At 34.0% G+C, this 26,127-nt stretch overlaps 1 protein-coding gene across 1 annotated transcript in view; it reads left to right on the forward strand.

The window, feature by feature from the left end:
- The window catches only part of MS3_00011151 (uncharacterized protein), a gene marked incomplete at both ends in the record, with an annotated part of 65,678 nt that overhangs the window by 17,504 nt on the left and 22,047 nt on the right, over positions 1-26,127 (forward strand). The window contains 3 exons of the mRNA XM_051219565.1: positions 127-160; positions 935-954; positions 2,525-2,555. Of these exons, the coding sequence (XP_051065109.1) occupies positions 127-160; positions 935-954; positions 2,525-2,555 (85 nt within the window). The remainder of the gene's footprint in view (positions 1-126; positions 161-934; positions 955-2,524; positions 2,556-26,127) is intronic.

Genomic DNA, 26,127 nt, shown 5'->3' on the forward strand with positions numbered 1-26,127 from the left:
CTGAACCTGAGTTGATGTTTACTACAGAATTCGAACCTTAGTATTGAGAGTTCAAAATGTAGCTTTATTTTTGATGTTTTCATAAATATTAATATTTACTTATTCAAATATGGTTTGCTTCTTCAGATAAAGGAGGAAAGTCACCAGAAATCCCAGTCAAGTAAGTAAACAGTAATTGAATATGTTCAGTTTATAATCAGTCATCAATTGTGAATATTCTTTGTATAGATCATTTACTAAAATAAATAGTTTGTTTATTCAATATGAACAATTCAAATGTAAATGTATAGTGAACGAGAACAGAAACGGAGGGTAATCAAACGTATCTAAACATAGAATTACAAAATCTTTTACTAAAATCTAAAAATCATACAGTAAATACTTCATTTACAAAATATCAATCAATCATCACTGACTTCATTGTTCTTTCATCTCTACACCAATCATTCTCTGTTCTCTGATCTTCTTAACCTTCTGCTTCCAGACACTTCACATTCGATTGATAATACTTACTACTTATATCTGTTGATATTGTACTGAACGGAAAGTCGAATTATATTTAGCACAAAATTACAGAGTTACCTCATAAAATAGAAAAAACCATACTATACTACTTAATTTGCTAAGTGATCAATAATTGTCTTGAACTTCGTTGTTCTTGCATTTCCATACTAATTACTTTCTATTCCTGCTCTATCTTTCTTGATCTTCCCAATCTTCTGCTGCCAGCCATTACATTCCTGACTCGTGTCATATACTACTTATATCAATAGAAGTAGCACGCACCACAATATCAGTAGCACACACCATATATATATATATAGTTATGTGTAGGAAAGAAAATAAATGAATTCTAACTCGTATTTGTCTACTATTCGAATGTGTTGTATGAATAGTTTCATGTTATTACTGTGTATTTCACTTCTTTTTCCAGGAATAATGTTTCAGCTTCCCGTTAGTTTAACCTTTTCACAATAAAAATATGATAAAACGTATCTACTTATCTGACATTAATTTTCAAGGTCATATCTGGCATCACGTTTAAATAGTTACCTCGATACAATCTCTTAGTCTCTGAGGATATGAACTTTTTAATATCAGTTTCAAGAAAAATAAATTATTCTATATCATACATGTAATTTCTAATTTGAAATTACTTAAATATAGTTGTAAAAGTGTAATGACGGTCCACGGATGAAGTCGAGGAATTTCTAAGAAGCTCGGAAAGAAATGAAAATATTCCATTCAATCATCTTTTTTGAAAAATGCTCTACGTGTAGCTCCTCTATTGGACAAATGCTTATAACCGCTGTATTGTAGGACCGTAAATATGATTTCATTTTTTATTAAAAAACTATAAGTACCTGACAGTTTTGTACCATCATTGACACTGTTTGCTATAGCATTTTCTTCATATGTCTTCTGTTTTCTAACTAATTCTGACAACTGTTTTGTCAGTACATTTGTATGTAAAACTGTGACTCACATTGTATTCGTATTCAAGGGACAATATTGATCGATGTTGAAGAAGCATTTGTCTTATCGATTACTAATTTTATAAGCACAAAATCCTTGATGAATCAATACAAAACCCCTTTAATCAATGTTTATTATCTCATTACTGAGTATCGCACTCCATGGATGTAAGAAAAAAGAAAATAAATTTAAGATATTTTTGTGGTGTGTGCTACTTATATCGATATAAGTAGTATATAACATTAATCAGGAATAGAATATCTGACAGCGGAAGGTTAAGAATATAGGGGAATAAAGAACGAAAACAAAAAGTAATTAATATGGAAATTCAGGAATAATGACGTCTAAGATGATCGATTGACATTTTCCAAATGAAGTACTTATTGTATGGTACTTAAATTTCACTAAGAGATTCTGTAAATTTGTATTGAAATAAATTCGTTTATACACACGCGTGCTTTCGTTCACTTTGATCTTCATAATATTCTGCCTCCAAGCGGTGAACTTTTGATTGACAATACTACATACTACTTATATCCGTCAATATCAGTAGCACACACCTTACTATTGCTAACATTTCTTTTCGACAGCTGAAATGCATATGAACTGAATTAAATGAGTGAAGAAAAGTATTTCATATTTTCAGTAGTATATCGCTTTTATAACATGAACATAAGAAAATAGTTGAGATAATGGAGAAGATTTGTAATTCAGGTAAATGATTTTGATGAAGTTTATCCATAATTATGGATAAATAAAGAAGAAACAAAAATCAAACCCACTGGCGATACAACCAAATTAAGATGTAAACAATGACAGGTTTACGGTCAACAAGAACCAATCAACATCGAGGACTATATGAAAAGCTGTGAAGCACATATAGAGAGAATCAAACGCTTCACTTCTATCTGAAGTTTGTGCTGATGATGTCGTTCAGAACAACTATGAAAGTTCCATAACAAAACTATTCAGCTCAGAGAACAAAATTCCAATAATATCTAAACGTTTTAACGTTTTTTTGAAATCCCTTTATTTATTATTATTACAGCTAAATCTACACCGGTCGAACAGTCTACCTCGTAAGTATAAACTGAACCACATTTATCCAAAGATTGATTTTTTATAGTAAAAATTACGGATTGGTGTGAATTCAACTACAATTCGATTTTCACAGTTGATTTCACTAGTCGATCTTAGCTATACTGCTAATAAAGCATTGGATGGCCGATTTATCCCAGATTGGAACTCGTCATCCCACCCCGCGAGACTCGAACCTAGGATCTTCGATCTCATGCACGAGCGCCTAACCTCTAGACCAATCAGCTGGCCAGCAACCAAAGAAGTTGATATCTAATTTCAACCAATCCACCAAATCACTCCACCGTCCACCATTGTCTTTAGTGAGTTACTATCTCACAACACATCCGGTTGAATTCCACTGGTTGTGCCTTTTCACTAGAACTTCATGAAATACCTATTGAAGCCAGTCACTAGTGACCGTATGGTGATTATTATCAGAAGAGGGATTTTGTGCTGAGTTCATGAGTAAATCGAATGTAGATCACCATGGAAGCCTGGAAGCACTGCATGGTCGTTTTGTCTTATTTGGGATTCTTCATCAGTGCGCATCCACGATCCCGCTCGCGGGATTCAAACTCAACTAATAAATTACTACGAGCTCCAAAAAGTCCCCCTTTTGATGAAAAAAAATTCTGATTTTTCCTCCAAAGTATTCAGTTTATACATTTTAACATCATGATTTCAGGGGACAACCAGCGTGGAAGTACGTTATACATAATTAAGAAAAAAGTTATTTATGACTTCATTTTTATGTATATACGATTCTTACAAATAAGTTCTAAGAAAAAACCATTTGTATGTACCATAATGAATTGTTCTTTTAGATACAGTGTTATTTGGTGTTCATATATTTACCCATCAACATCTAATAACACTGCGTGATATGGATCAGAATCGATCACAATTGCGTCGGTGTATACATTCTTTGTCTTGCCTTAAACTATGAGTTCAAAATTGCTTCATATCTTTCTTTCTATGGACTAATTCTTTAGTCCTTATAGGAAATCTTCATGAATTTAGTGTTCATTTTGTTGTACTAATGAGGTGTGGCAACTTAGATTGATGCCTATATGAACCTGGTTTTATGTTGTAGCTAACTGACTGATATTTGCCCAAGTTTTAAAATCTTTAGTAAAAGACATTTTCCATAGAATTTAAATGGTCACTACTCCATCAATTAAAATACAAAATTCTTCAGTATAGTACTTATTCAAGAATATTCCTAACCTACATTAAATTTGTTATATCCTACTGCTTTGTGCCCTATTTATGTATAACGTAATGATACCGCTAATTAGAGAACTGTAATTTATCGACCCGACCAATGATGCATAAAATAAGTACGAGCAGTCTACAGTCTTTACCAGTCCTTCTTCCTGCCTAGCCTTGCCTGTTAAGTCCAGAACACCAATCTCAGCCTCTGCAATATGAATCATTTATTTCAAACATACTGGGTTTATATACCAACCAGATAGACCACATCGTACCAATAAAATAGGAAACAACATTTATACAAGATATAGACAAATGTGGCTGTGAATGTGGGAGGTAGTGATTAATAGACAAGGAATAATTCAAGAATGGTAAATTGTATAATAATAGTTCATAGGTCTAATTAAAGTTTATGATAAGAGGTACAAGAATATGGATAGTTTAGTTAATTAACAATTATACAATAAAAATATATTGAGATTAGATGGTGGTTGGAGATAGTCGACAGGAAACCCTGCAACCATGTTTCGTGCTACTTGGCACTCGTCAGAAGGGTTTACTAAGAAGAACCTGATATACATGACATTGATCACCACCCAGTGATCAATCAATTGTGATTACATCTCAGTCCTACAGGAGGTCGGTCGCGGCCCGGATAGCTCAGTGGTAGCGTCTCTGACTGTGAAGCTTGGTGACACGGGGTCGAATCCGCCGGGGAGCACCAGTTCCCTCAAAATTACAGGTACCATTTTCTGACGAGTGTCGAGTAGCACGAAACCCAGGTTCAGGATTTCCTGTCGACTACCTCCAACCACAATCTATTCTCAATATATAGTGTCCACAGTGTCGAGTCACCTAGACTGCTGTCCACATTGCAACATGGTCGATATCATTCGATCTGCACTAAGAAGGACTTGACACACATGACATTAATCACCACCAGTGATCAATCAATTGTGAATAAAAATATATGTATAGTATTAGTCCAGAAATAGATTCTGACAGTTACCATTTATTATTTTTATCGCGATACAACAAAATTACCTAGTGTTCTTTGTTTAGAACTGAACGTGTTCTATGTGTCATCTATGCAGAAGTGAAAATAAAAGATTTCTGTGAAACATTTTTATATCTTCAACTTGAAAATTACTAGTAAAGAGTAGGTCCATAAGATCAATACTATGATATTCATTATGAAATATTCAACAATATATGCACAAAAGAAAGTTTTAAAGAGTTGTATCGTTATATTATAGCTGTACAAAATAAAATAGGTGTAAATATGACTGTGGTATGTACTACTGATATTGACAGATATAAGTAGTACGTGTCACCAGTCGAAAGTGAAATGTCTGGAGGCGGAAGATTAAGAAGACTGAAGAGAAGAGGAAGAGGACAAAATGTGATTGATGTGGAAGTGAAGGAACAACAAAGTTTGAGACAATTGATAGATAATTCAAACATGAAGTATTTACTGTATGATTCTCAGATTTTATTAAGAAATTCTGTAATTGTGTGGTAAATACATTTGGTCGTCTCCTCTGGTATCCTCGTTCACTACATTGATATCAATGCCAACGTTGGACTTGATAGATCTAAGTGAATTGAAGATTGGGTAGGATGTTATTAATGAATATACCATTTGTGATTTCTCAATAAGCAGAAAATTGAATTTCTGACGTTTCGTGTATTAGTGTAAGCCGCTTCTTCAAAGTGAATAAATTGCCGAATTAAATAAACACATGTTTAAATATTACGAAGGATTTTTTCCTTTGTTCTACTTACTCCGATAATTTATTCATTTTGAAGAAGTGGCTGACATTAAGTCACGAAACGTCATAAATGCAATTTTTCTACTTATTGGGATATAACAAAATAATATATTTATAAGCAAATATGGATAGTGACTAGCAGTGGAATCCTAGGACGCACTTTTCGTCCCATCCGGGACACGTCAGCTGGATGTATCAGCATCTCACAGTTGATGTTCACATTGCAACTCAAACTCAGTACTGTTCGCTGCAAATGCCATCACATTGTCAACTTAGTTACTGATTTCCAATATTACTTCAAAATGTATACTGTGTTTTATTCATGCTCGTGACCGGGGTTCATATGAAATTGTTAAGCAACGCCCAGCACCTAATACTATAGATTTCATAATAGTAAGTTGTCAGCAGTTCTCACATAACTAGCCAACACAAACTTACGTACTTACTTACTTACGCCTGTAACTCCTTATGGAGTAGCATACGCCACCCACCAGGAATCTCCATCGAACTCTGTCCTGAATGATCTTTTCCGGTTGTTTCCAGTTGCTACTTCTCCTTTCGATGTCTGCTTTTAATTCTCAACTCCATCTGGAGCTACTAGCGTTCTCAAGCCCACATAAAGGAAGAGGGTTGGGTATGGGATGAGCAACCCCATTCTTTGGAGAACAATCCAGCTAAAAAACGCTAGCCAATACAAAGCCAACACAAAATGGGGAATTTATTAATCACTAAAATGGAAAAAAAGATAATTAATGACGGCTGATAGACCATAATGTTATATTTGTGCGTCTGAAAGGGACAGTTGTAAAGTTACATAATGTGACATTATTAATGATATGAATCTAATGATGATCGAATTGCTTGTGCGTTTAGCATCAAATACTTCACTGTTTTATAAATTGTAATTAATTTTACATATTTCACTGGTGGTGTGAAGTTATGTAGACTGCTAAATTCGATTTAAAACGGGAATCGATCTAAGTTAGACCACCATTGCAAATCTGAAGGCACTGGACAAGTGAGAAGCTGTGAAAAGTGAAGCTTAACCATATCGTCGAGTTTAGGGCAATTAACTACTGAAGACAATAGAAAATGGTTATGAACTAACTGAAGTTGGACGTCAATACAATTGGGTCTTAACTCAGTAGTCTCTAAGCTAAGTATTTACTCTCAAGACCGAAAGCTTTGGGTTCAACTCATGTGTGCGGGGTCGTAGATACACACTGCTGAGGAACATCATACTAGAATATAACAGCCATTTAGTGATTTCAGATTTTTAACGTAGATCGGCTCATGTTTCTAATTCAATCTCATTGAGTTTATCTTATTACTTTAAGCTTATTCTAAAGTGAAATTTCGATATTTTCAAATAACTCAGTCTATGATTTTTGTTTCTGTTTTGACATTGTGATACAACGTTTTGTCAAACATAACATTTCAGTATTTCTTTCTTTAATTGTTACTTGTTGAAGATCTGCTTCTTCGTGGATTTGGTAAGTTTTAGATCAGAATTGTTAACAATCCATAGTGTTTTATTCACACCAATTAGTAGCACTCACTATATGGAAATATTTTCGTTTTGAACCCATGAATTTCCAATTATAGAACTTGTACCAGATGATTCAATGGTATCAAAATAACATGTGATTTTATTTGAAAAACGACATTTTGTATTTGTTTAAAAAGGTTTATACTTAAAATACTTTGGTAAGTCAATACTACTATGACATATGTTAATTACAATGACAAATATAAGTAGTATGTAACACAACTCGGAAGTAAAATGTATGCCCGAAGAAGATTGAGGAGATTCAATTGAAGAAAACAGAAGGTAATTGTGATAACAACGGAATTAAGGTAATTATGGAGTATATAAAGGGCAATTAATGGAAGATATACACATGAAGTATTTTAGTATGGTTTTCATATTTCACGAAATCATTCTGTAATTTTACCACTCGGCCACCCTGTCATGAAGTGTTGTCACTCTTCTACATCACTACTACCAACATAAACGCCCACTCGCACCAAAACACCGATTATGATCACGAATTTAAACTATAAACACTTATTTTGTCTTATTTCCAAGAACTATTTTATTATGAGTCATAAAGAATAGAATGGATAGCACGAAATATCAAACGTTTTCAAGTCATATCTGAGATGCTTTCATTAAATATGATGTACGTAGCACATATATGTTATGAGATGAAGTCATTTAACAACTGATGGCCGTTTAATTGACTGTTTTGACGTCACACTGTTTACATAATTAGTATGTGTTAGTTGTCATGCGTTTTTTGGATTTTATCGAACAAGATTATTGTTTTAACTTATTTCTATCAATGTTTCTTTTTGAATGTGTAGTAGACTTATAAATGTTTTGTAAGTTACTTAGCTACCAAGCAGTTTTTTATGAATTTGATTTGTAAAAGTTTACAATATTCTGTTACTAATAATATCGGTTAGATCACGATCAGTCTTATTTGAAATATGAGTTTTCTGTGTGAATTGCTTGGATGAACCTTATTTTGTTCTCACTAAATTTTATTTGTACCTTATAAACTGCTTTCATTTGTTTCTCGAATTCTATATTTACATCGTGACTCGAAAACCTGAAACTAGCTTTAGATGCTATGTCGAAACAAACCGCACTGAGTGAATATATGTCAATTAAGACTGATAAAAGTCAACAACGCGATAATTCAAAATCTTTATAATTGAACTGAATTGAATTCATACACCTTGTAAAAACCAGTGACTATCTAGACACAGTAGCTATGTGTTGTTTGAAGGATATTACTAGACTGATCATTCCTTCATCTGCTTACATGTTCACCTGTAGTCACCAGTCAAAAACCTATATTTTGAATATGACTATTATTACCCTTATTCAACATTATATGTTTGGTACAGTATGGAATTCTCAACACAGAGTATTTCTACAAGTTTCTTTTCTTACTTCTTGGTCGATCCTGATGATAAATACTGGATGATCGCCAGTTAAAAGCTAGCAGTTCAGTCAATCGACATCTGATTATTGCTTTTTTTCGCTGCATATTACGAACAGCCACAATATCTGATTGGGTTCTATTTTAACTTGTACAGCGAAAGGACGTAAACTTTTCATAAACGCGTCTGGACAAGTTATGCGAACGATAGACATATCGAGTTATTAAAACAAATAAAGAAACAGATAACCTGGATGAAACTCATTGTAAATTTAGTAATCGAAACAAATGGTATAGTTCGAAGCATAATGCTAGATTATTATACATGACACTGTAGAATTATGGTCTACTATGTTATTAGTACTGCTCTAATAATAGACCTAATCCTAAAATTGTAGATTTGTCATGATATAACTGCCTAATTTATAAGATCCTGCGTGGAAGTCACGCCACCGCCTACACCAACTCACTGTATCGTAACAATTACCAATACATGATGGAGAACAAGCTTAGGCTAGAGAAAGAACAATATATTTACTACGGATAAAAGATATAAAGCAAAACTCTGCAGGGACCACGCCCGCATGACCGAGCCATGCCATTTGATCAACTCCAATTAATTAAAATCCTTGTTCCCGTCTTTTCCATCGTTAGTTATTTCTCCACGTTGAATAATGAATATCTATTTTCCGAGTAGTCTCGTGTTCAGCTTTGAGGATTGTGTGGTTATGGCCCAATGCCACTACAAATCTATGAGCTTCTAACTCGCTTGAAAAGAAGTCATAAAGAATGGTGTGATGTTGTCCTGTGAGGCAATTGATACCTGCCTTTGGACAGAATAATGCACATTGTTCATAACTGTGTATTATCGATTTGCAGGAAAGATTGTATCACCTAAAAAGCAAATATGTACGGAATGAATGTTTCCGTTAACTGACATAATCAGAAGAACTATTATAATTATGTGATCACTAAACAACGCATTTCCTTGGTCTGATATTCTATAGACAAATAAACACTGTACCCTATCACAGATTAGAAAACTTATCTCATATTCAGCATACAGTTTAAGAAATTGATTGTCATATTCTTGACTCTAATCAGATCGCGATAATTCATTATAGTTCTTAAAATGTGTCGTAGCATAAGTTCACCCTACCTGTATTTCGTTCCAACCAAGACTTCAGGATAAGTCTACATGCTAGGTTGATGTTGCTTTACAATAATTTCTATAATTCGTTGTGTTAACAAATTATGTTATTTGTTAACGAATCTAACTCCAACTAATCACTTAAATTCACCCATCTGAATCCAAGATAATTAATTTATTCGACTTTGATTTTACACATTGCCACAATATTCTTTATGATCTACAATGACTAATATTCGTTTACGTTTTGTTGTGTCTGTTTTTTACTAACAGTGGACTGTCTTCTAAATAATCAAACAATCACGTTAACAAAGATGTCCCATTTAGTAACTCAATAACATCTATTTCATAACTTTATAATGAACTAAAATATTGTAATTTTATCATAGATATTACATACTAATATTATTACCGAGAAAATAAATCAATTCTGAGCGAATTGTACTTCATATTCAATTTGTGAATTACAGTTGATTATTATTATTGTTATGATAGTAAACGTATTTAGCTCATGAATCTGTAGAGGCTTGATTCCTCTATATCTGACTTCAGTAAATAATATACCGTTAATTCAGCATTTACGCAGGTCGAATCTCCCAGTAGTATTATGAATTTAGTCGAGATTATTCAAAAACGGAGACACCAGTTGTGTAGACGGTGTATTGTTATTAATTGATAAATACGCAAGCACATAGGGAATAGAGAATATGTGAGTGGTAAAAAATCCCTATATATGCTTTCGAATGTGAGTGGATCGTGAGTAAATTATTGATTGACTGTGTTTGCGGCCACTAGAAAAATAGACAAAGATTGACGTACAGACATTCTTTCAATCACAGTCACATATAATTTTGCATAGTAAGCCAATCGTTTAAATTACTTCAAGCAGTCAAAAAAACATTCTGTATGCTTACTTTGAATACATGTATTATGCATAGCCTATTAGAAATGTGGGATTGTGAAGATTGTTAAATTTTTGACTGAGATCATGAGTCGGTCAGTGTTAGACAGTTATTGAGAATCTGGAAGCACAGGACGGTCGTTTGTTTCTAGTATGGGACGACTCAGCAGTAAAAGTTAAAACTATCCCGTAAGTGAGATTCGAACCCAGGACCCTCGGTCTCGTGCACGAATACCCAATCTCAAGACCACTAAGACTTCATCGAACTGGGTTTATTTCTAACCTCGACCAATCCACGAAGTTGCACGACTATCTTTCATCATATTGGGGTAGATACCTGCTTCTATCTGACAAGGATTAGCTCCACTAGTCACGACTTCTCACTAGAATTCCGAGAGTTCCCTTACGAATCTAGACAACAAAGAGCATGTGGAACTTGTCAGTGTGTTTTGGAGATTGTTAAGATTTTGACTGAGATCATGAAATGGCCATCTAGTGCATGCGGATTTCTAGTAGTTGTCTGACATTCATAGACTCATGATCTCAATCAAAAAGGTTTATTGGAAATTCGTATGTCTCTAGTGGCATTGGACAATAGCCACACAATCCACAAAGCTGTGAACACGAGACTACTCAGAAAATAGATATTCAATATTTAACTCGGGGAAATACCTAACAATGGAGAAGGCGCGGAGAATGAATTGAATGGACTGGAGTTGGTCGAGTGGCATGGCTCGGCCATGCAGGCGTGGTCTCTGCTGAATGTTACCTTATATCTTCTATTCATGTTAAATATATTGTTCTTTCTCTAGCCTAATCTTGTTCTACATCATGTATTGGTAATTGATGCGATACAGTGAGTTGGTGTAGTCGATGGTGTGACTTCCACGCAGGATCTTATAGATTAGGCAGTTATATCATGACAAATCTACAAATTTAGGATTAGGTCTATTATTAGAGCAATACTAATATCATAGTAGACCATAGTTCTACATTGGTGAGCTCAACTAAAGAAACGCAACCTATTATTGTTCATCCTTATTTCCACCTTAACCTTCTCAATCGGTTTTTTATTTTTGTAAACCCAGTATTCTAATAGTCCTTTGATTAATGGTCACATTTATTATCGTAATGTTATATCTATTAGTTCTCATAACATACTAACTCAATCGATACCAATAACCGGTTATCTATATCAATTAGCTTTGATGGTTCATTAACAAGCTTTAATAGCATTTACATGCTTCTGCGGAATAAACTTGTTTAAACATCAAGCTCTAGCAAATATGACCTGTAAATAGCGTAAATATACATTGACTAACAATACAATCAAGGACTAAATACTTATCTGAATTTAATTATCAGTGTTCCTTCACCTAACACCTCATCCTGTTTTAAACTATGCACTATCCTGTAATATCTTTTCTTCCGACCACTGCCTGCCTAATTTCATATTTTCGAGTTCCATTGCCAAACAACAAGGATGACATTTCTCTAAAAACATACGGTGAGTTTCAGCCATAAGTTTTCTGCAATCATAAGGTCATTTTAGATGGCTCGTTCAATGGTGACCGCACAATTATCTGGATTCATTCGGTTGTTCTGATCCGAGCGAGTGGCAAAAACGTCAACAGCATCAAGCACCATGGAATTAATTGCCATACTGCATGTTTTATTCTGAATACTTTTGGATCATTACTACTACTCACGAATGGCTTTATAAATGTCGTCCACTGAATAATCTAATTTTCAAAAATAATCCAGGCGAGTTCAACTATTTTACTTAGTGATTTTTTACTTAACATGTATATGTTTTCCGGTTCCTTTTGCTATATATTTGTAAGTGTCCCTAGGCTAAATGCAGTAACTTCTTATGGAATGTTTATAACGCATCATATTCCTGCCTGAAGTTTCACAAGCAGTCTAAACTTTAAAATTATTTTCTGGTCATGTTCATTATTTTTAAATCGTCATATACGTCAACAACCTGCATGTTAACCTGGCCCATACATACGTTATACTATATCTCCATGTCTTCTAAATTTAGAAATCATCTGGATCGCCTTTAACATTTATCAATAAACCCATCATAGTCGTTGTTGCGAATCGTATTTGGGTTTATGGATTGGTTTATCATATTAGCAGCCTAAAATGCGAACATAGTTTAGATAATAAGATTAAAAATTTAGGTACTATCAACTGCACTAGTAAAATAACTAAATCCTCAAGTAGCTGTTGGCTAAACAAACGTTTAAAATCAAAACTCCGTAGCCTACTAGAATTAACACTAAACGAATATTTCTGAATTGAAATTTATAATTAAATTAGGCGTCTCGGATTCTTTAACGTTATAAGTTTCTGATGATTTCGAATCACCTAAAGCAATAATACCTATTTTTCCACTGACTAATCCTCAATCAACACTATGACTAGTTAAATTTAATAGTTTCAGGATATCGTCATAAAGCATTGTAATAACTTGACAATCACGTAATATGACTGATAAGATTAATGAAACTATTAACGAAATCGGTCAACAAATTGACTTATAATTACCATTAAATGGTGTTGTTTTCTTGGTATCTTCATCCATCACAGATGATTACAGTATGTTTCTCTATCAGTTGCTCATTCAGTAAATATCTCAAAACCTTGTCAGTCTAATTGGTGGTTTAGCGACACAATCATGCATGCAAATAATCAGTATAAGCAGTCGAGCAAATCTCCTGCAAACTGAAAACATTAATGTCGAATTTACCCCAACACTGACTAAGGTTCAAGCCATTATCATAGACATGAGTTGGGAGTGTACTCCCTTGGTTACAACTTATGTACTCCCTGATAATCACATGAGCATCACTCACGGTTAATCATCTTGTAAAAACGTATTTGGCCGAGTACATCTTACAGCACCACATCACTTAGTAATGTGACACAGGCTTAACTGATCTCAGTAACTTATAATCACCATATCTCATTTAAATCGTATTCTGCCCGCATACGTGCAACTAACTTGTATGCCCATCAGCCGGCAAGTATAAATATAAATAAATAGTCTATCGCAGATCAGAACATTGAGTCTAGAGCATGTCTCTTACGAACACACTCATGTTTAACGATTTTTCCTAGCTATCTGTCCAAAATCCATATAATCATCACTCATGTATTTAAATTTTATTTTGATAACCATTCATGTGTATTAGTAGTATTACTAAATTCTATCACGGTCAAGTAAAAATGAGGTTGAGAAAATCTCCTCGTAACTAAATAAACCGTATCAAACTAACTGGAACACTAGTTGGAATTCTTTTCCACGGTATACTTTTGTTCCTTCAGTTAGCCTACTAATACAGATGCAATTGGAATTCAACTCTTATGGACAACTTACCGGCATAATCGTTATCTGATTTCATAATTTAAACCAAAACTAATACCAATATTAACATTTCTACAATATTCATTATTTTAATAGTTCTAAACACAAAATAATTACTGCCTATAAGTTAAGTTATTAACACGCATCGTTTTATTATTATTATTGTAATCTCATTTTTTATAGTTCAAATAATCTTCAACCAAATTTTCATTTTAAGCGTGTTAATCATGAAAGCAGATATTTTAAGATTATTACATGTATTTCCCGACCAGATGCTGCCGCCTTCTTTTGATTTATCTTTCAGCTTATCAATACCCTGAGGATCCTTATTATCCTTGGTAACCTCCGGCACGCGACGATCCCATCCGATCTGGTGTCGAACCAACATCACGTTGATTCTGGTGGGAGAGTAGTGTAGTGGCATTGGACAATAGCCACACAATCCACAAAGCTGTGAACACGAGACTACTCAGAAAATAGATATTCAATATTTAACTCGGGGAAATACCTAACAATGGAGAAGGCGCGGAGAATGAATTGAATGGACTGGAGTTGGTCGAGTGGCATGGCTCGGCCATGCAGGCGTGGTCTCTGCTGAATGTTACCTTATATCTTCTATTCATGTTAAATATATTGTTCTTTCTCTAGCCTAATCTTGTTCTACATCATGTATTGGTAATTGATGCGATACAGTGAGTTGGTGTAGTCGATGGTGTGACTTCCACGTAAGATCTTATAGATTAGGCAGTTATATCATGACAAATCTACAAATTTAGGATTAGGTCTATTATTAGAGCAATACTAATATCATAGTAGACCATAGTTCTACATTGGTGAGCCCAACTAAAGAAACGCAACCTATTATTGTTAATCCTTATTTCCACCTTAACCTTCTCAATCGGTTTTTTATTTTTGTAAACCCAGTATTCTAATAGTCCTTTGATTAATGGTCACATTTATTATCGTAATGTTATATCTATTAGTTCTCATAACATACTAGCTCAATCGATACCAATAACCGGTTATCTATATCAATTAGCTTTGATGGTTCGTTAACAAGCTTTAATAGCATTTACATGCTTCAGCGACATAGACTTGTTTAAACATCAAGCTCTAGCAAATATGACCTGTAAATAGCGTAAATATACATTGACTAACAATGCAATCAAGGACTAAATAGTTATCTGGATCTAATTATCAGTGTTCCTTCACCTAACACCTCATCCTGTTTTAAACTATGCACTATCCTGTAATATCTTTTCTTCCGACCACTGCCTGCCTAATTTCATATTTTCGAGTTCCATTGCCAAACAACAAGGATGACATTTCTCTAAAAACATACGGTGAGTTTCAGCCATAAGTTTTCTGCAATCATAAGGTCATTTTAGATGGCTCGTTCAATGGTGACCGCACAATTATCTGGATTCATTCGGTTGTTCTGATCCGAGCGAGTGGCAAAAACGTCAACAGCATCAAGCACCATGGAATTAATTGCCATACTGCATGTTTTATTCTGGATACTTTTGGATCATTACTACTACTCACGAATGGCTTTATATATGTCGTCCACTGAATAATCTAATTTTCAAAAATAATCCAGGCGAGTTCAACTATTTTACTTAGTGATTTTTTTACTTAACATGTATATGTTTTCCGGTTCCTTTTGCTATATATTTGTAAGTGTCCCTAGGCTAAATGCAGTAACTTCTTATGGAATGTTTATAACGCATCATATTCCTGCCTGAAGTTTCACAAGCAGTCTAAACTTTAAAATTATTTTCTGGTCATGTTCATTATTTTTAAATCGTCATATACGTCAACAACCTGCATGTTAACCTGGCCCATACATACGTTACACTATATCTCCATGTCTTCTAAATTTAGAAATCATCTGGATCGCCTTTAACATTTATCAATAAACCCATCATAGTCGTTGTTGCTAATCGTATTTGGGTTTATGGATTGGTTTATCATATTAGCAGCCTAAAATGCGAACATAGTTTAGATAATAAGATTAAAAATTTAGGTACTATCAACTGCACTAGTAAAATAACTAAATCCTCAGGTAGCTGTTGGCTAAACAAACGTTTAAAATCAAAACTCCGTAGCCTACTAGAATTAACACTAAACGAATATTTCTGAATTGAAATTTATAATTAAATTAGGCGTCTCGGATTCTTTAACGTTATAAGTTTCTGATGATTTCGAATCACCTAAAGCAACAATACCTATTTTTCCACTGACTAATCCTCAATCAACACTATAACTAGTTAAATTTAATAGTTTCAGGATATCGTCATAAAGCATTGTCATAACTTGACAATCACGTAATATGACTGATAAAATTAATGAAACTATTAACGAAATCGGTCAACAAATTGACTTATAATTACCATTAAATGGTGTTGTTTTCTTGGTATCTTCATCCATCACAGATGATTACAGTATGTTTCTCTATCAGTTGCTCATTCAGTAAATATCTCAAAACCTTGTCAGTCTAATTGATGGTTTAGCGACACAATCATGCATGCAAATAATCAGTATAAGCAGTCGAGCAAATCTCCTGCAAACTGAAAACATTAATGTCGAATTTACCCCAACACTGACTAAGGTTCAAGCCATTATCATAGACATGAGTTGGGAGTGTACTCCCTTGGTTACAACTTATGTACTCCCTGATAATCACATGAGCATCACTCACGGTTAATCATCTTGTAAAAACGTATTTGGCCGAGTACATCTTACAGCACCACATCACTTAGTAATGTGACACAGGCTTAACTGATTTCAGTAACTTATAATCACCATATCTCATTTAAATCGTATTCTGCCCGCATACGTGCAACTAACTTGTATGCCCATCAGCCGGCAAGTATAAATATAAATAAATAGTCTATCGCAGATCAGAACATTGAGTCTAGAGCATGTCTCTTACGAACACACTCATGTTTAACGATTTTTCCTAGCTATCTGTCCAAAATCCATATAATTATCACTCATGTATTTAAATTTTATTTTGATAACCATTCATGTGTATTAGTAGTATTACTAAATTCTATCACGGTCAAGTAAAAATGAGGTTGAGAAAATCTCCTCGTAACTAAATAAACCGTATCAAACTAACTGGAACACTAGTTGGAATTCTTTTCCACGGTATACTTTTGTTCCTTCAGTTAGCCTACTAATACAGATGCAATTGGAATTCAACTCTTATGGACAACTTACCGGCATAATCGTTATCTGATTTCATAATTTAAACCAAAACTAATACCAATATTAACATTTCTACAATATTCATTATTTTAATATTTCTAAACACAAAATAATTACTGCCTATAAGTTAAGTTATTAACACGCATCGTTTTATTATTATTATTGTAATCCCATTTTTTATAGTTCAAATAATCTTCAACCAAATTTTCATTTTAAGCGTGTTAATCATGAAAGCAGATATTTTAAGATTATTACATGTATTTCCCGACCAGATGCTGCCGCCTTCTTTTGATTTATCTTTCAGCTTATCAATACCCGGAGGATCCTTATTATCCTTGGTAACCTCCGGCGCGCGACGATCCCATCCGATCTGGTATCGAACCAACATCACGTTGATTCTGGTGGGAGAGTAGTGTAGTGGCATTGGACAATAGCCACACAATCCACAAAGCTGTGAACACGAGACTACTCAGAAAATAGATATTCAATATTTAACTCGGGAAATACCTAACAATGGAGAAGGCGCGGAGAATGAATTGAATGGACTGGAGTTGATCGAGTGGCATGGCTCGGCCATGCAGGCGTGGTCTCTGCTGAATGTTACCTTATATCTTCTATTCATATTAAATATATTGTTCTTTCTCTAGCCTAACCTTGTTCTACATCATGTATTGGTAATTGATACGATACAGTGAGTTGGTGTAGTCGATGGTGTGACTTCCACGTAAGATCTTATAGATTAGGCAGTTATATCATGACAAATCTACAAATTTAGGATTAGGTCTATTATTAGAGCAGTACTAATATCATAGTAGACCATAATTCTACATTGGTGAGCCCAACTAAAGAAACGCAACCTATTATTGTTAATCCTTATTTCCACCTTAACCTTCTCAATCGGTTTTTATTTTTGTAAACCCAGTATTCTAATAGTCCTTTGATTAATGGTCACATATATTATCGTAATGTTATATCTATTAGTTCTCATAACATACTAGCTCAATCGATAATAATAACCGGTTATCTATATCAATTAGCTTTGATGGTTCGTTAACAAGCTTTAATAGCATTTACATGCTTCAGCGACATAGACTTGTTTAAACATCAAGCTCTAGCAAATATGACCTGTAAATAGCGTAAATATACATTGACTAACAATGCAATCAAGGACTAAATAGTTATCTGGATCTAATTATCAGTGTTCCTTCACCTAACACCTCATCCTGTTTTAAACTATGCACTATCCTGTAATATCTTTTCTTCCGACCACTGCCTGCCTAATTTCATATTTTCGAGTTCCATTGCCAAACAACAAGGATGACACTTCTCTAAAAACATACGGTGAGTTTCAGCCATAAGTTTTCTGCAATCATAAGGTCATTTTAGATGGCTCGTTCAATGGTGACCGCACAATTATCTGGATTCATTCGGTTGTTCTGATCCGAGCGAGTGGCAAAAACGTCAACAGCATCAAGCACCCTGGAATTAATTGCCATACTGCATGTTTTATTCTGGATACTTTTGGATCATTACTACTACTCACGAATGGCTTTATATATGTCGTCCACTGAATAATCTAATTTTCAAAAATAATCCAGGCGAGTTCAACTATTTTACTTAGTGATTTTTTTACTTAACATGTATATGTTTTCCGGTTCCTTTTGCTATATATTTGTAAGTGTCCCTAGGCTAAATGCAGTAACTTCTTATGGAATGTTTATAACGCATCATATTCCTGCCTGAAGTTTCACAAGCAGTCTAAACTTTAAAATTATTTTCTGGTCATGTTCATTATTTTTAAATCGTCATATACGTCAACAACCTGCATGTTAACCTGGCCCATACATACGTTACACTATATCTCCATGTCTTCTAAATTTAGAAATCATCTGGATCGCCTTTAACATTTATCAATAAACCCATCATAGTCGTTGTTGCTAATCGTATTTGGGTTTATGGATTGGTTTATCATATTAGCAGCCTAAAATGCGAACATAGTTTAGATAATAAGATTAAAAATTTAGGTACTATCAACTGCACTAGTAAAATAACTAAATCCTCAAGTAGCTGTTGGCTAAACAAACGTTTAAAATCAAAACTCCGTAGCCTACTAGAATTAACACTAAACGAATATTTCTGAATTGAAATTTATAATTAAATTAGGCGTCTCGGATTCTTTAACGTTATAAATTTCTGATGATTTCGAATCACCTAAAGCAACAATACCTATTTTTCCACTGACTAATCCTCAATCAACACTATAACTAGTTAAATTTAATAGTTTCAGGATATCGTCATAAAGCATTGTCATAACTTGACAATCACGTAATATGACTGATAAAATTAATGAAACTATTAACGAAATCGGTCAACAAATTGACTTATAATTACCATTAAATGGTGTTGTTTTCTTGGTATCTTCATCCATCACAGATGATTACAGTATGTTTCTCTATCAGTTGCTCATTCAGTAAATATCTCAAAACCTTGTCAGTCTAATTGGTGGTTTAGCGACACAATCATGCATGCAAATAATCAGTATAAGCAGTCGAGCAAATCTCCTGCAAACTGAAAACATTAATGTCGAATTTACCCCAACACTGACTAAGGTTCAAGCCATTATCATAGACATGAGTTGGGAGTGTACTCCCTTGGTTACAACTTATGTACTCCCTGATAATCACATGAGCATCACTCACGGTTAATCATCTTGTAAAAACGTATTTGGCCGAGTACATCTTACAGCACCACATCACTTAGTAATGTGACACAGGCTTAACTGATTTCAGTAACTTATAATCACCATATCTCATTTAAATCGTATTCTGCCCGCATACGTGCAACTAACTTGTATGCCCATCAGCCGGCAAGTATAAATATAAATAAATAGTCTATCGCAGATCAGAACATTGAGTCTAGAGCATGTCTCTTACGAACACACTCATGTTTAACGATTTTTCCTAGCTATCTGTCCAAAATCCATATAATTATCACTCATGTATTTAAATTTTATTTTGATAACCATTCATGTGTATTAGTAGTATTACTAAATTCTATCACGGTCAAGTAAAAATGAGGTTGAGAAAATCTCCTCGTAACTAAATAAACCGTATCAAACTAACTGGAACACTAGTTGGAATTCTTTTCCACGGTATACTTTTGTTCCTTCAGTTAGCCTACTAATACAGATGCAATTGGAATTCAACTCTTATGGACAACTTACCGGCATAATCGTTATCTGATTTCATAATTTAAACCAAAACTAATACCAATATTAACATTTCTACAATATTCATTATTTTAATATTTCTAAACACAAAATAATTACTGCCTATAAGTTAAGTTATTAACACGCATCGTTTTATTATTATTATTGTAATCTCATTTTTTATAGTTCAAATAATCTTCAACCAAATTTTCATTTTAAGCGTGTTAATCATGAAAGCAGATATTTTAAGATTATTACATGTATTTCCCGACCAGATGCTGCCGCCTTCTTTTGATTTATCTTTCAGCTTATCAATACCCGGAGGATCCTTATTATCCTTGGTAACCTCCGGCGCGCGACGATCCCATCCGATCTGGTATCGAACCAACATCACGTTGATTCTGGTGGGAGAGTAGTGTAGTGGCATTGGACAATAGCCACACAATCCACAAAGCTGTGAACACGAGACTACTCAGAAAATAGATATTCAATATTTAACTCGGGGAAATACCTAACAATGGAGAAGGCGCGAAGAATGAATTGAATGGACTGGAGTTGATCGAGTGGCATGGCTCGGCCATGCAGGCGTGGTCTCTGCTGAATGTTACCTTATATCTTCTATTCATATTAAATATATTGTTCTTTCTCTAGCCTAACCTTGTTCTACATCATGTATTGGTAATTGATACGATACAGTGAGTTGGTGTAGTCGATGGTGTGACTTCCACGTAAGATCTTATAGATTAGGCAGTTATATCATGACAAATCTACAAATTTAGGATTAGGTCTATTATTAGAGCAGTACTAATATCATAGTAGACCATAGTTCTACATTGGTGAGCCCAACTAAAGAAACGCAACCTATTATTGTTAATCCTTATTTCCACCTTAACCTTCTCAATCGGTTTTTATTTTTGTAAACCCAGTATTCTAATAGTCCTTTGATTAATGGTCACATTTATTATCGTAATGTTATATCTATTAGTTCTCATAACATACTAGCTCAATCGATAATAATAACCGGTTATCTATATCAATTAGCTTTGATGGTTCGTTAACAAGCTTTAATAGCATTTACATGCTTCAGCGACATAAACTTGTTTAAACATCAAGCTCTAGCAAATATGACCTGTAAATAGCGTAAATATACATTGACTAACAATGCAATCAAGGACTAAATAGTTATCTGGATCTAATTATCAGTGTTCCTTCACCTAACACCTCATCCTGTTTTAAACTATGCACTATCCTGTAATATCTTTTCTTCCGACCACTGCCTGCCTAATTTCATATTTTCGAGTTCCATTGCCAAACAACAAGGATGACACTTCTCTAAAAACATACGGTGAGTTTCAGCCATAAGTTTTCTGCAATCATAAGGTCATTTTAGATGGCTCGTTCAATGGTGACCACACAATTATCTGGATTCATTCGGTTGTTCTGATCCGAGCGAGTGGCAAAAACGTCAACAGCATCAAGCACCCTGGAATTAATTGCCATACTGCATGTTTTATTCTGAATACTTTTGGATCATTACTACTACTCACGAATGGCTTTATATATGTCGTCCACTGAATAATCTAATTTTCAAAAATAATCCAGGCGAGTTCAACTATTTTACTTAGTGATTTTTTTACTTAACATGTATATGTTTTCCGGTTCCTTTTGCTATATATTTGTAAGTGTCCCTAGGCTAAATGCAGTAACTTCTTATGGAATGTTTATAACGCATCATATTCCTGCCTGAAGTTTCACAAGCAGTCTAAACTTTAAAATTATTTTCTGGTCATGTTCATTATTTTTAAATCGTCATATACGTCAACAACCTGCATGTTAACCTGGCCCATACATACGTTACACTATATCTCCATGTCTTCTAAATTTAGAAATCATCTGGATCGCCTTTAACATTTATCAATAAACCCATCATAGTCGTTGTTGCTAATCGTATTTGGGTTTATGGATTGGTTTATCATATTAGCAGCCTAAAATGCGAACATAGTTTAGATAATAAGATTAAAAATTTAGGTACTATCAACTGCACTAGTAAAATAACTAAATCCTCAGGTAGCTGTTGGCTAAACAAACGTTTAAAATCAAAACTCCGTAGCCTACTAGAATTAACACTAAACGAATATTTCTGAATTGAAATTTATAATTAAATTAGGCGTCTCGGATTCTTTAACGTTATAAGTTTCTGATGATTTCGAATCACCTAAAGCAACAATACCTATTTTTCCACTGACTAATCCTCAATCAACACTATAACTAGTTAAATTTAATAGTTTCAGGATATCGTCATAAAGCATTGTCATAACTTGACAATCACGTAATATGACTGATAAAATTAATGAAACTATTAACGAAATCGGTCAACAAATTGACTTATAATTACCATTAAATGGTGTTGTTTTCTTGGTATCTTCATCCATCACAGATGATTACAGTATGTTTCTCTATCAGTTGCTCATTCAGTAAATATCTCAAAACCTTGTCAGTCTAATTGGTGGTTTAGCGACACAATCATGCATGCAAATAATCAGTATAAGCAGTCGAGCAAATCTCCTGCAAACTGAAAACATTAATGTCGAATTTACCCCAACACTGACTAAGGTTCAAGCCATTATCATAGACATGAGTTGGGAGTGTACTCCCTTGGTTACAACTTATGTACTCCCTGATAATCACATGAGCATCACTCACGGTTAATCATCTTGTAAAAACGTATTTGGCCGAGTACATCTTACAGCACCACATCACTTAGTAATGTGACACAGGCTTAACTGATTTCAGTAACTTATAATCACCATATCTCATTTAAATCGTATTCTGCCCGCATACGTGCAACTAACTTGTATGCCCATCAGCCGGCAAGTATAAATATAAATAAATAGTCTATCGCAGATCAGAACATTGAGTCTAGAGCATGTCTCTTACGAACACACTCATGTTTAACGATTTTTCCTAGCTATCTGTCCAAAATCCATATAATCATCACTCATGTATTTAAATTTTATTTTGATAACCATTCATGTGTATTAGTAGTATTACTAAATTCTATCACGGTCAAGTAAAAATGAGGTTGAGAAAATCTCCTCGTAACTAAATAAACCGTATCAAACTAACTGGAACACTAGTTGGAATTCTTTTCCACGGTATACTTTTGTTCCTTCAGTTAGCCTACTAATACAGATGCAATTGGAATTCAACTCTTATGGACAACTTACCGGCATAATCGTTATCTGATTTCATAATTTAAACCAAAACTAATACCAATATTAACATTTCTACAATATTCATTATTTTAATAGTTCTAAACACAAAATAATTACTGCCTATAAGTTAAGTTATTAACACGCATCGTTTTATTATTATTATTGTAATCTCATTTTTTATAGTTCAAATAATCTTCAACCAAATTTTCATTTTAAGCGTGTTAATCATGAAAGCAGATATTTTAAGATTATTACATGTATTTCCCGACCAGATGCTGCCGCCTTCTTTTGATTTATCTTTCAGCTTATCAATACCCTGAGGATCCTTATTATCCTTGGTAACCTCCGGCACGCGACGATCCCATCCGATCTGGTGTCGAACCAACATCACGTTGATTCTGGTGGGAGAGTAGTGTAGTGGCATTGGACAATAGCCACACAATCCACAAAGCTGTGAACACGAGACTACTCAGAAAATAGATATTCAATATTTAACTCGGGGAAATACCTAACAATGGAGAAGGCGCGGAGAATGAATTGAATGGACTGGAGTTGGTCGAGTGGCATGGCTCGGCCATGCAGGCGTGGTCTCTGCTGAATGTTACCTTATATCTTCTATTCATGTTAAATATATTGTTCTTTCTCTAGCCTAATCTTGTTCTACATCATGTATTGGTAATTGATGCGATACAGTGAGTTGGTGTAGTCGATGGTGTGACTTCCACGTAAGATCTTATAGATTAGGCAGTTATATCATGACAAATCTACAAATTTAGGATTAGGTCTATTATTAGAGCAATACTAATATCATAGTAGACCATAGTTCTACATTGGTGAGCCCAACTAAAGAAACGCAACCTATTATTGTTCATCCTTATTTCCACCTTAACCTTCTCAATCGGTTTTTATTTTTGTAAACCCAGTATTCTAATAGTCCTTTGATTAATGGTCACATTTATTATCGTAATGTTATATCTATTAGTTCTCATAACATACTAACTCAATCGATACCAATAACCGGTTATCTATATCAATTAGCTTTGATGGTTCATTAACAAGCTTTAATAGCATTTACATGCTTCTGCGGAATAAACTTGTTTAAACATCAAGCTCTAGCAAATATGACCTGTAAATAGCGTAAATATACATTGACTAACAATACAATCAAGGACTAAATACTTATCTGAATTTAATTATCAGTGTTCCTTCACCTAACACCTCATCCTGTTTTAAACTATGCACTATCCTGTAATATCTTTTCTTCCGACCACTGCCTGCCTAATTTCATATTTTCGAGTTCCATTGCCAAACAACAAGGATGACATTTCTCTAAAAACATACGGTGAGTTTCAGCCATAAGTTTTCTGCAATCATAAGGTCATTTTAGATGGCTCGTTCAATGGTGACCGCACAATTATCTGGATTCATTCGGTTGTTCTGATCCGAGCGAGTGGCAAAAACGTCAACAGCATCAAGCACCATGGAATTAATTGCCATACTGCATGTTTTATTCTGAATACTTTTGGATCATTACTACTACTCACGAATGGCTTTATAAATGTCGTCCACTGAATAATCTAATTTTCAAAAATAATCCAGGCGAGTTCAACTATTTTACTTAGTGATTTTTTACTTAACATGTATATGTTTTCCGGTTCCTTTTGCTATATATTTGTAAGTGTCCCTAGGCTAAATGCAGTAACTTCTTATGGAATGTTTATAACGCATCATATTCCTGCCTGAAGTTTCACAAGCAGTCTAAACTTTAAAATTATTTTCTGGTCATGTTCATTATTTTTAAATCGTCATATACGTCAACAACCTGCATGTTAACCTGGCCCATACATACGTTATACTATATCTCCATGTCTTCTAAATTTAGAAATCATCTGGATCGCCTTTAACATTTATCAATAAACCCATCATAGTCGTTGTTGCGAATCGTATTTGGGTTTATGGATTGGTTTATCATATTAGCAGCCTAAAATGCGAACATAGTTTAGATAATAAGATTAAAAATTTAGGTACTATCAACTGCACTAGTAAAATAACTAAATCCTCAAGTAGCTGTTGGCTAAACAAACGTTTAAAATCAAAACTCCGTAGCCTACTAGAATTAACACTAAACGAATATTTCTGAATTGAAATTTATAATTAAATTAGGCGTCTCGGATTCTTTAACGTTATAAGTTTCTGATGATTTCGAATCACCTAAAGCAATAATACCTATTTTTCCACTGACTAATCCTCAATCAACACTATGACTAGTTAAATTTAATAGTTTCAGGATATCGTCATAAAGCATTGTAATAACTTGACAATCACGTAATATGACTGATAAGATTAATGAAACTATTAACGAAATCGGTCAACAAATTGACTTATAATTACCATTAAATGGTGTTGTTTTCTTGGTATCTTCATCCATCACAGATGATTACAGTATGTTTCTCTATCAGTTGCTCATTCAGTAAATATCTCAAAACCTTGTCAGTCTAATTGGTGGTTTAGCGACACAATCATGCATGCAAATAATCAGTATAAGCAGTCGAGCAAATCTCCTGCAAACTGAA

Source organism: Schistosoma haematobium, chromosome 5 (genome assembly GCF_000699445.3).
Source record: "Schistosoma haematobium chromosome 5, whole genome shotgun sequence".
Taxonomy (NCBI): Eukaryota; Metazoa; Platyhelminthes; class Trematoda; order Strigeidida; family Schistosomatidae; genus Schistosoma; species Schistosoma haematobium.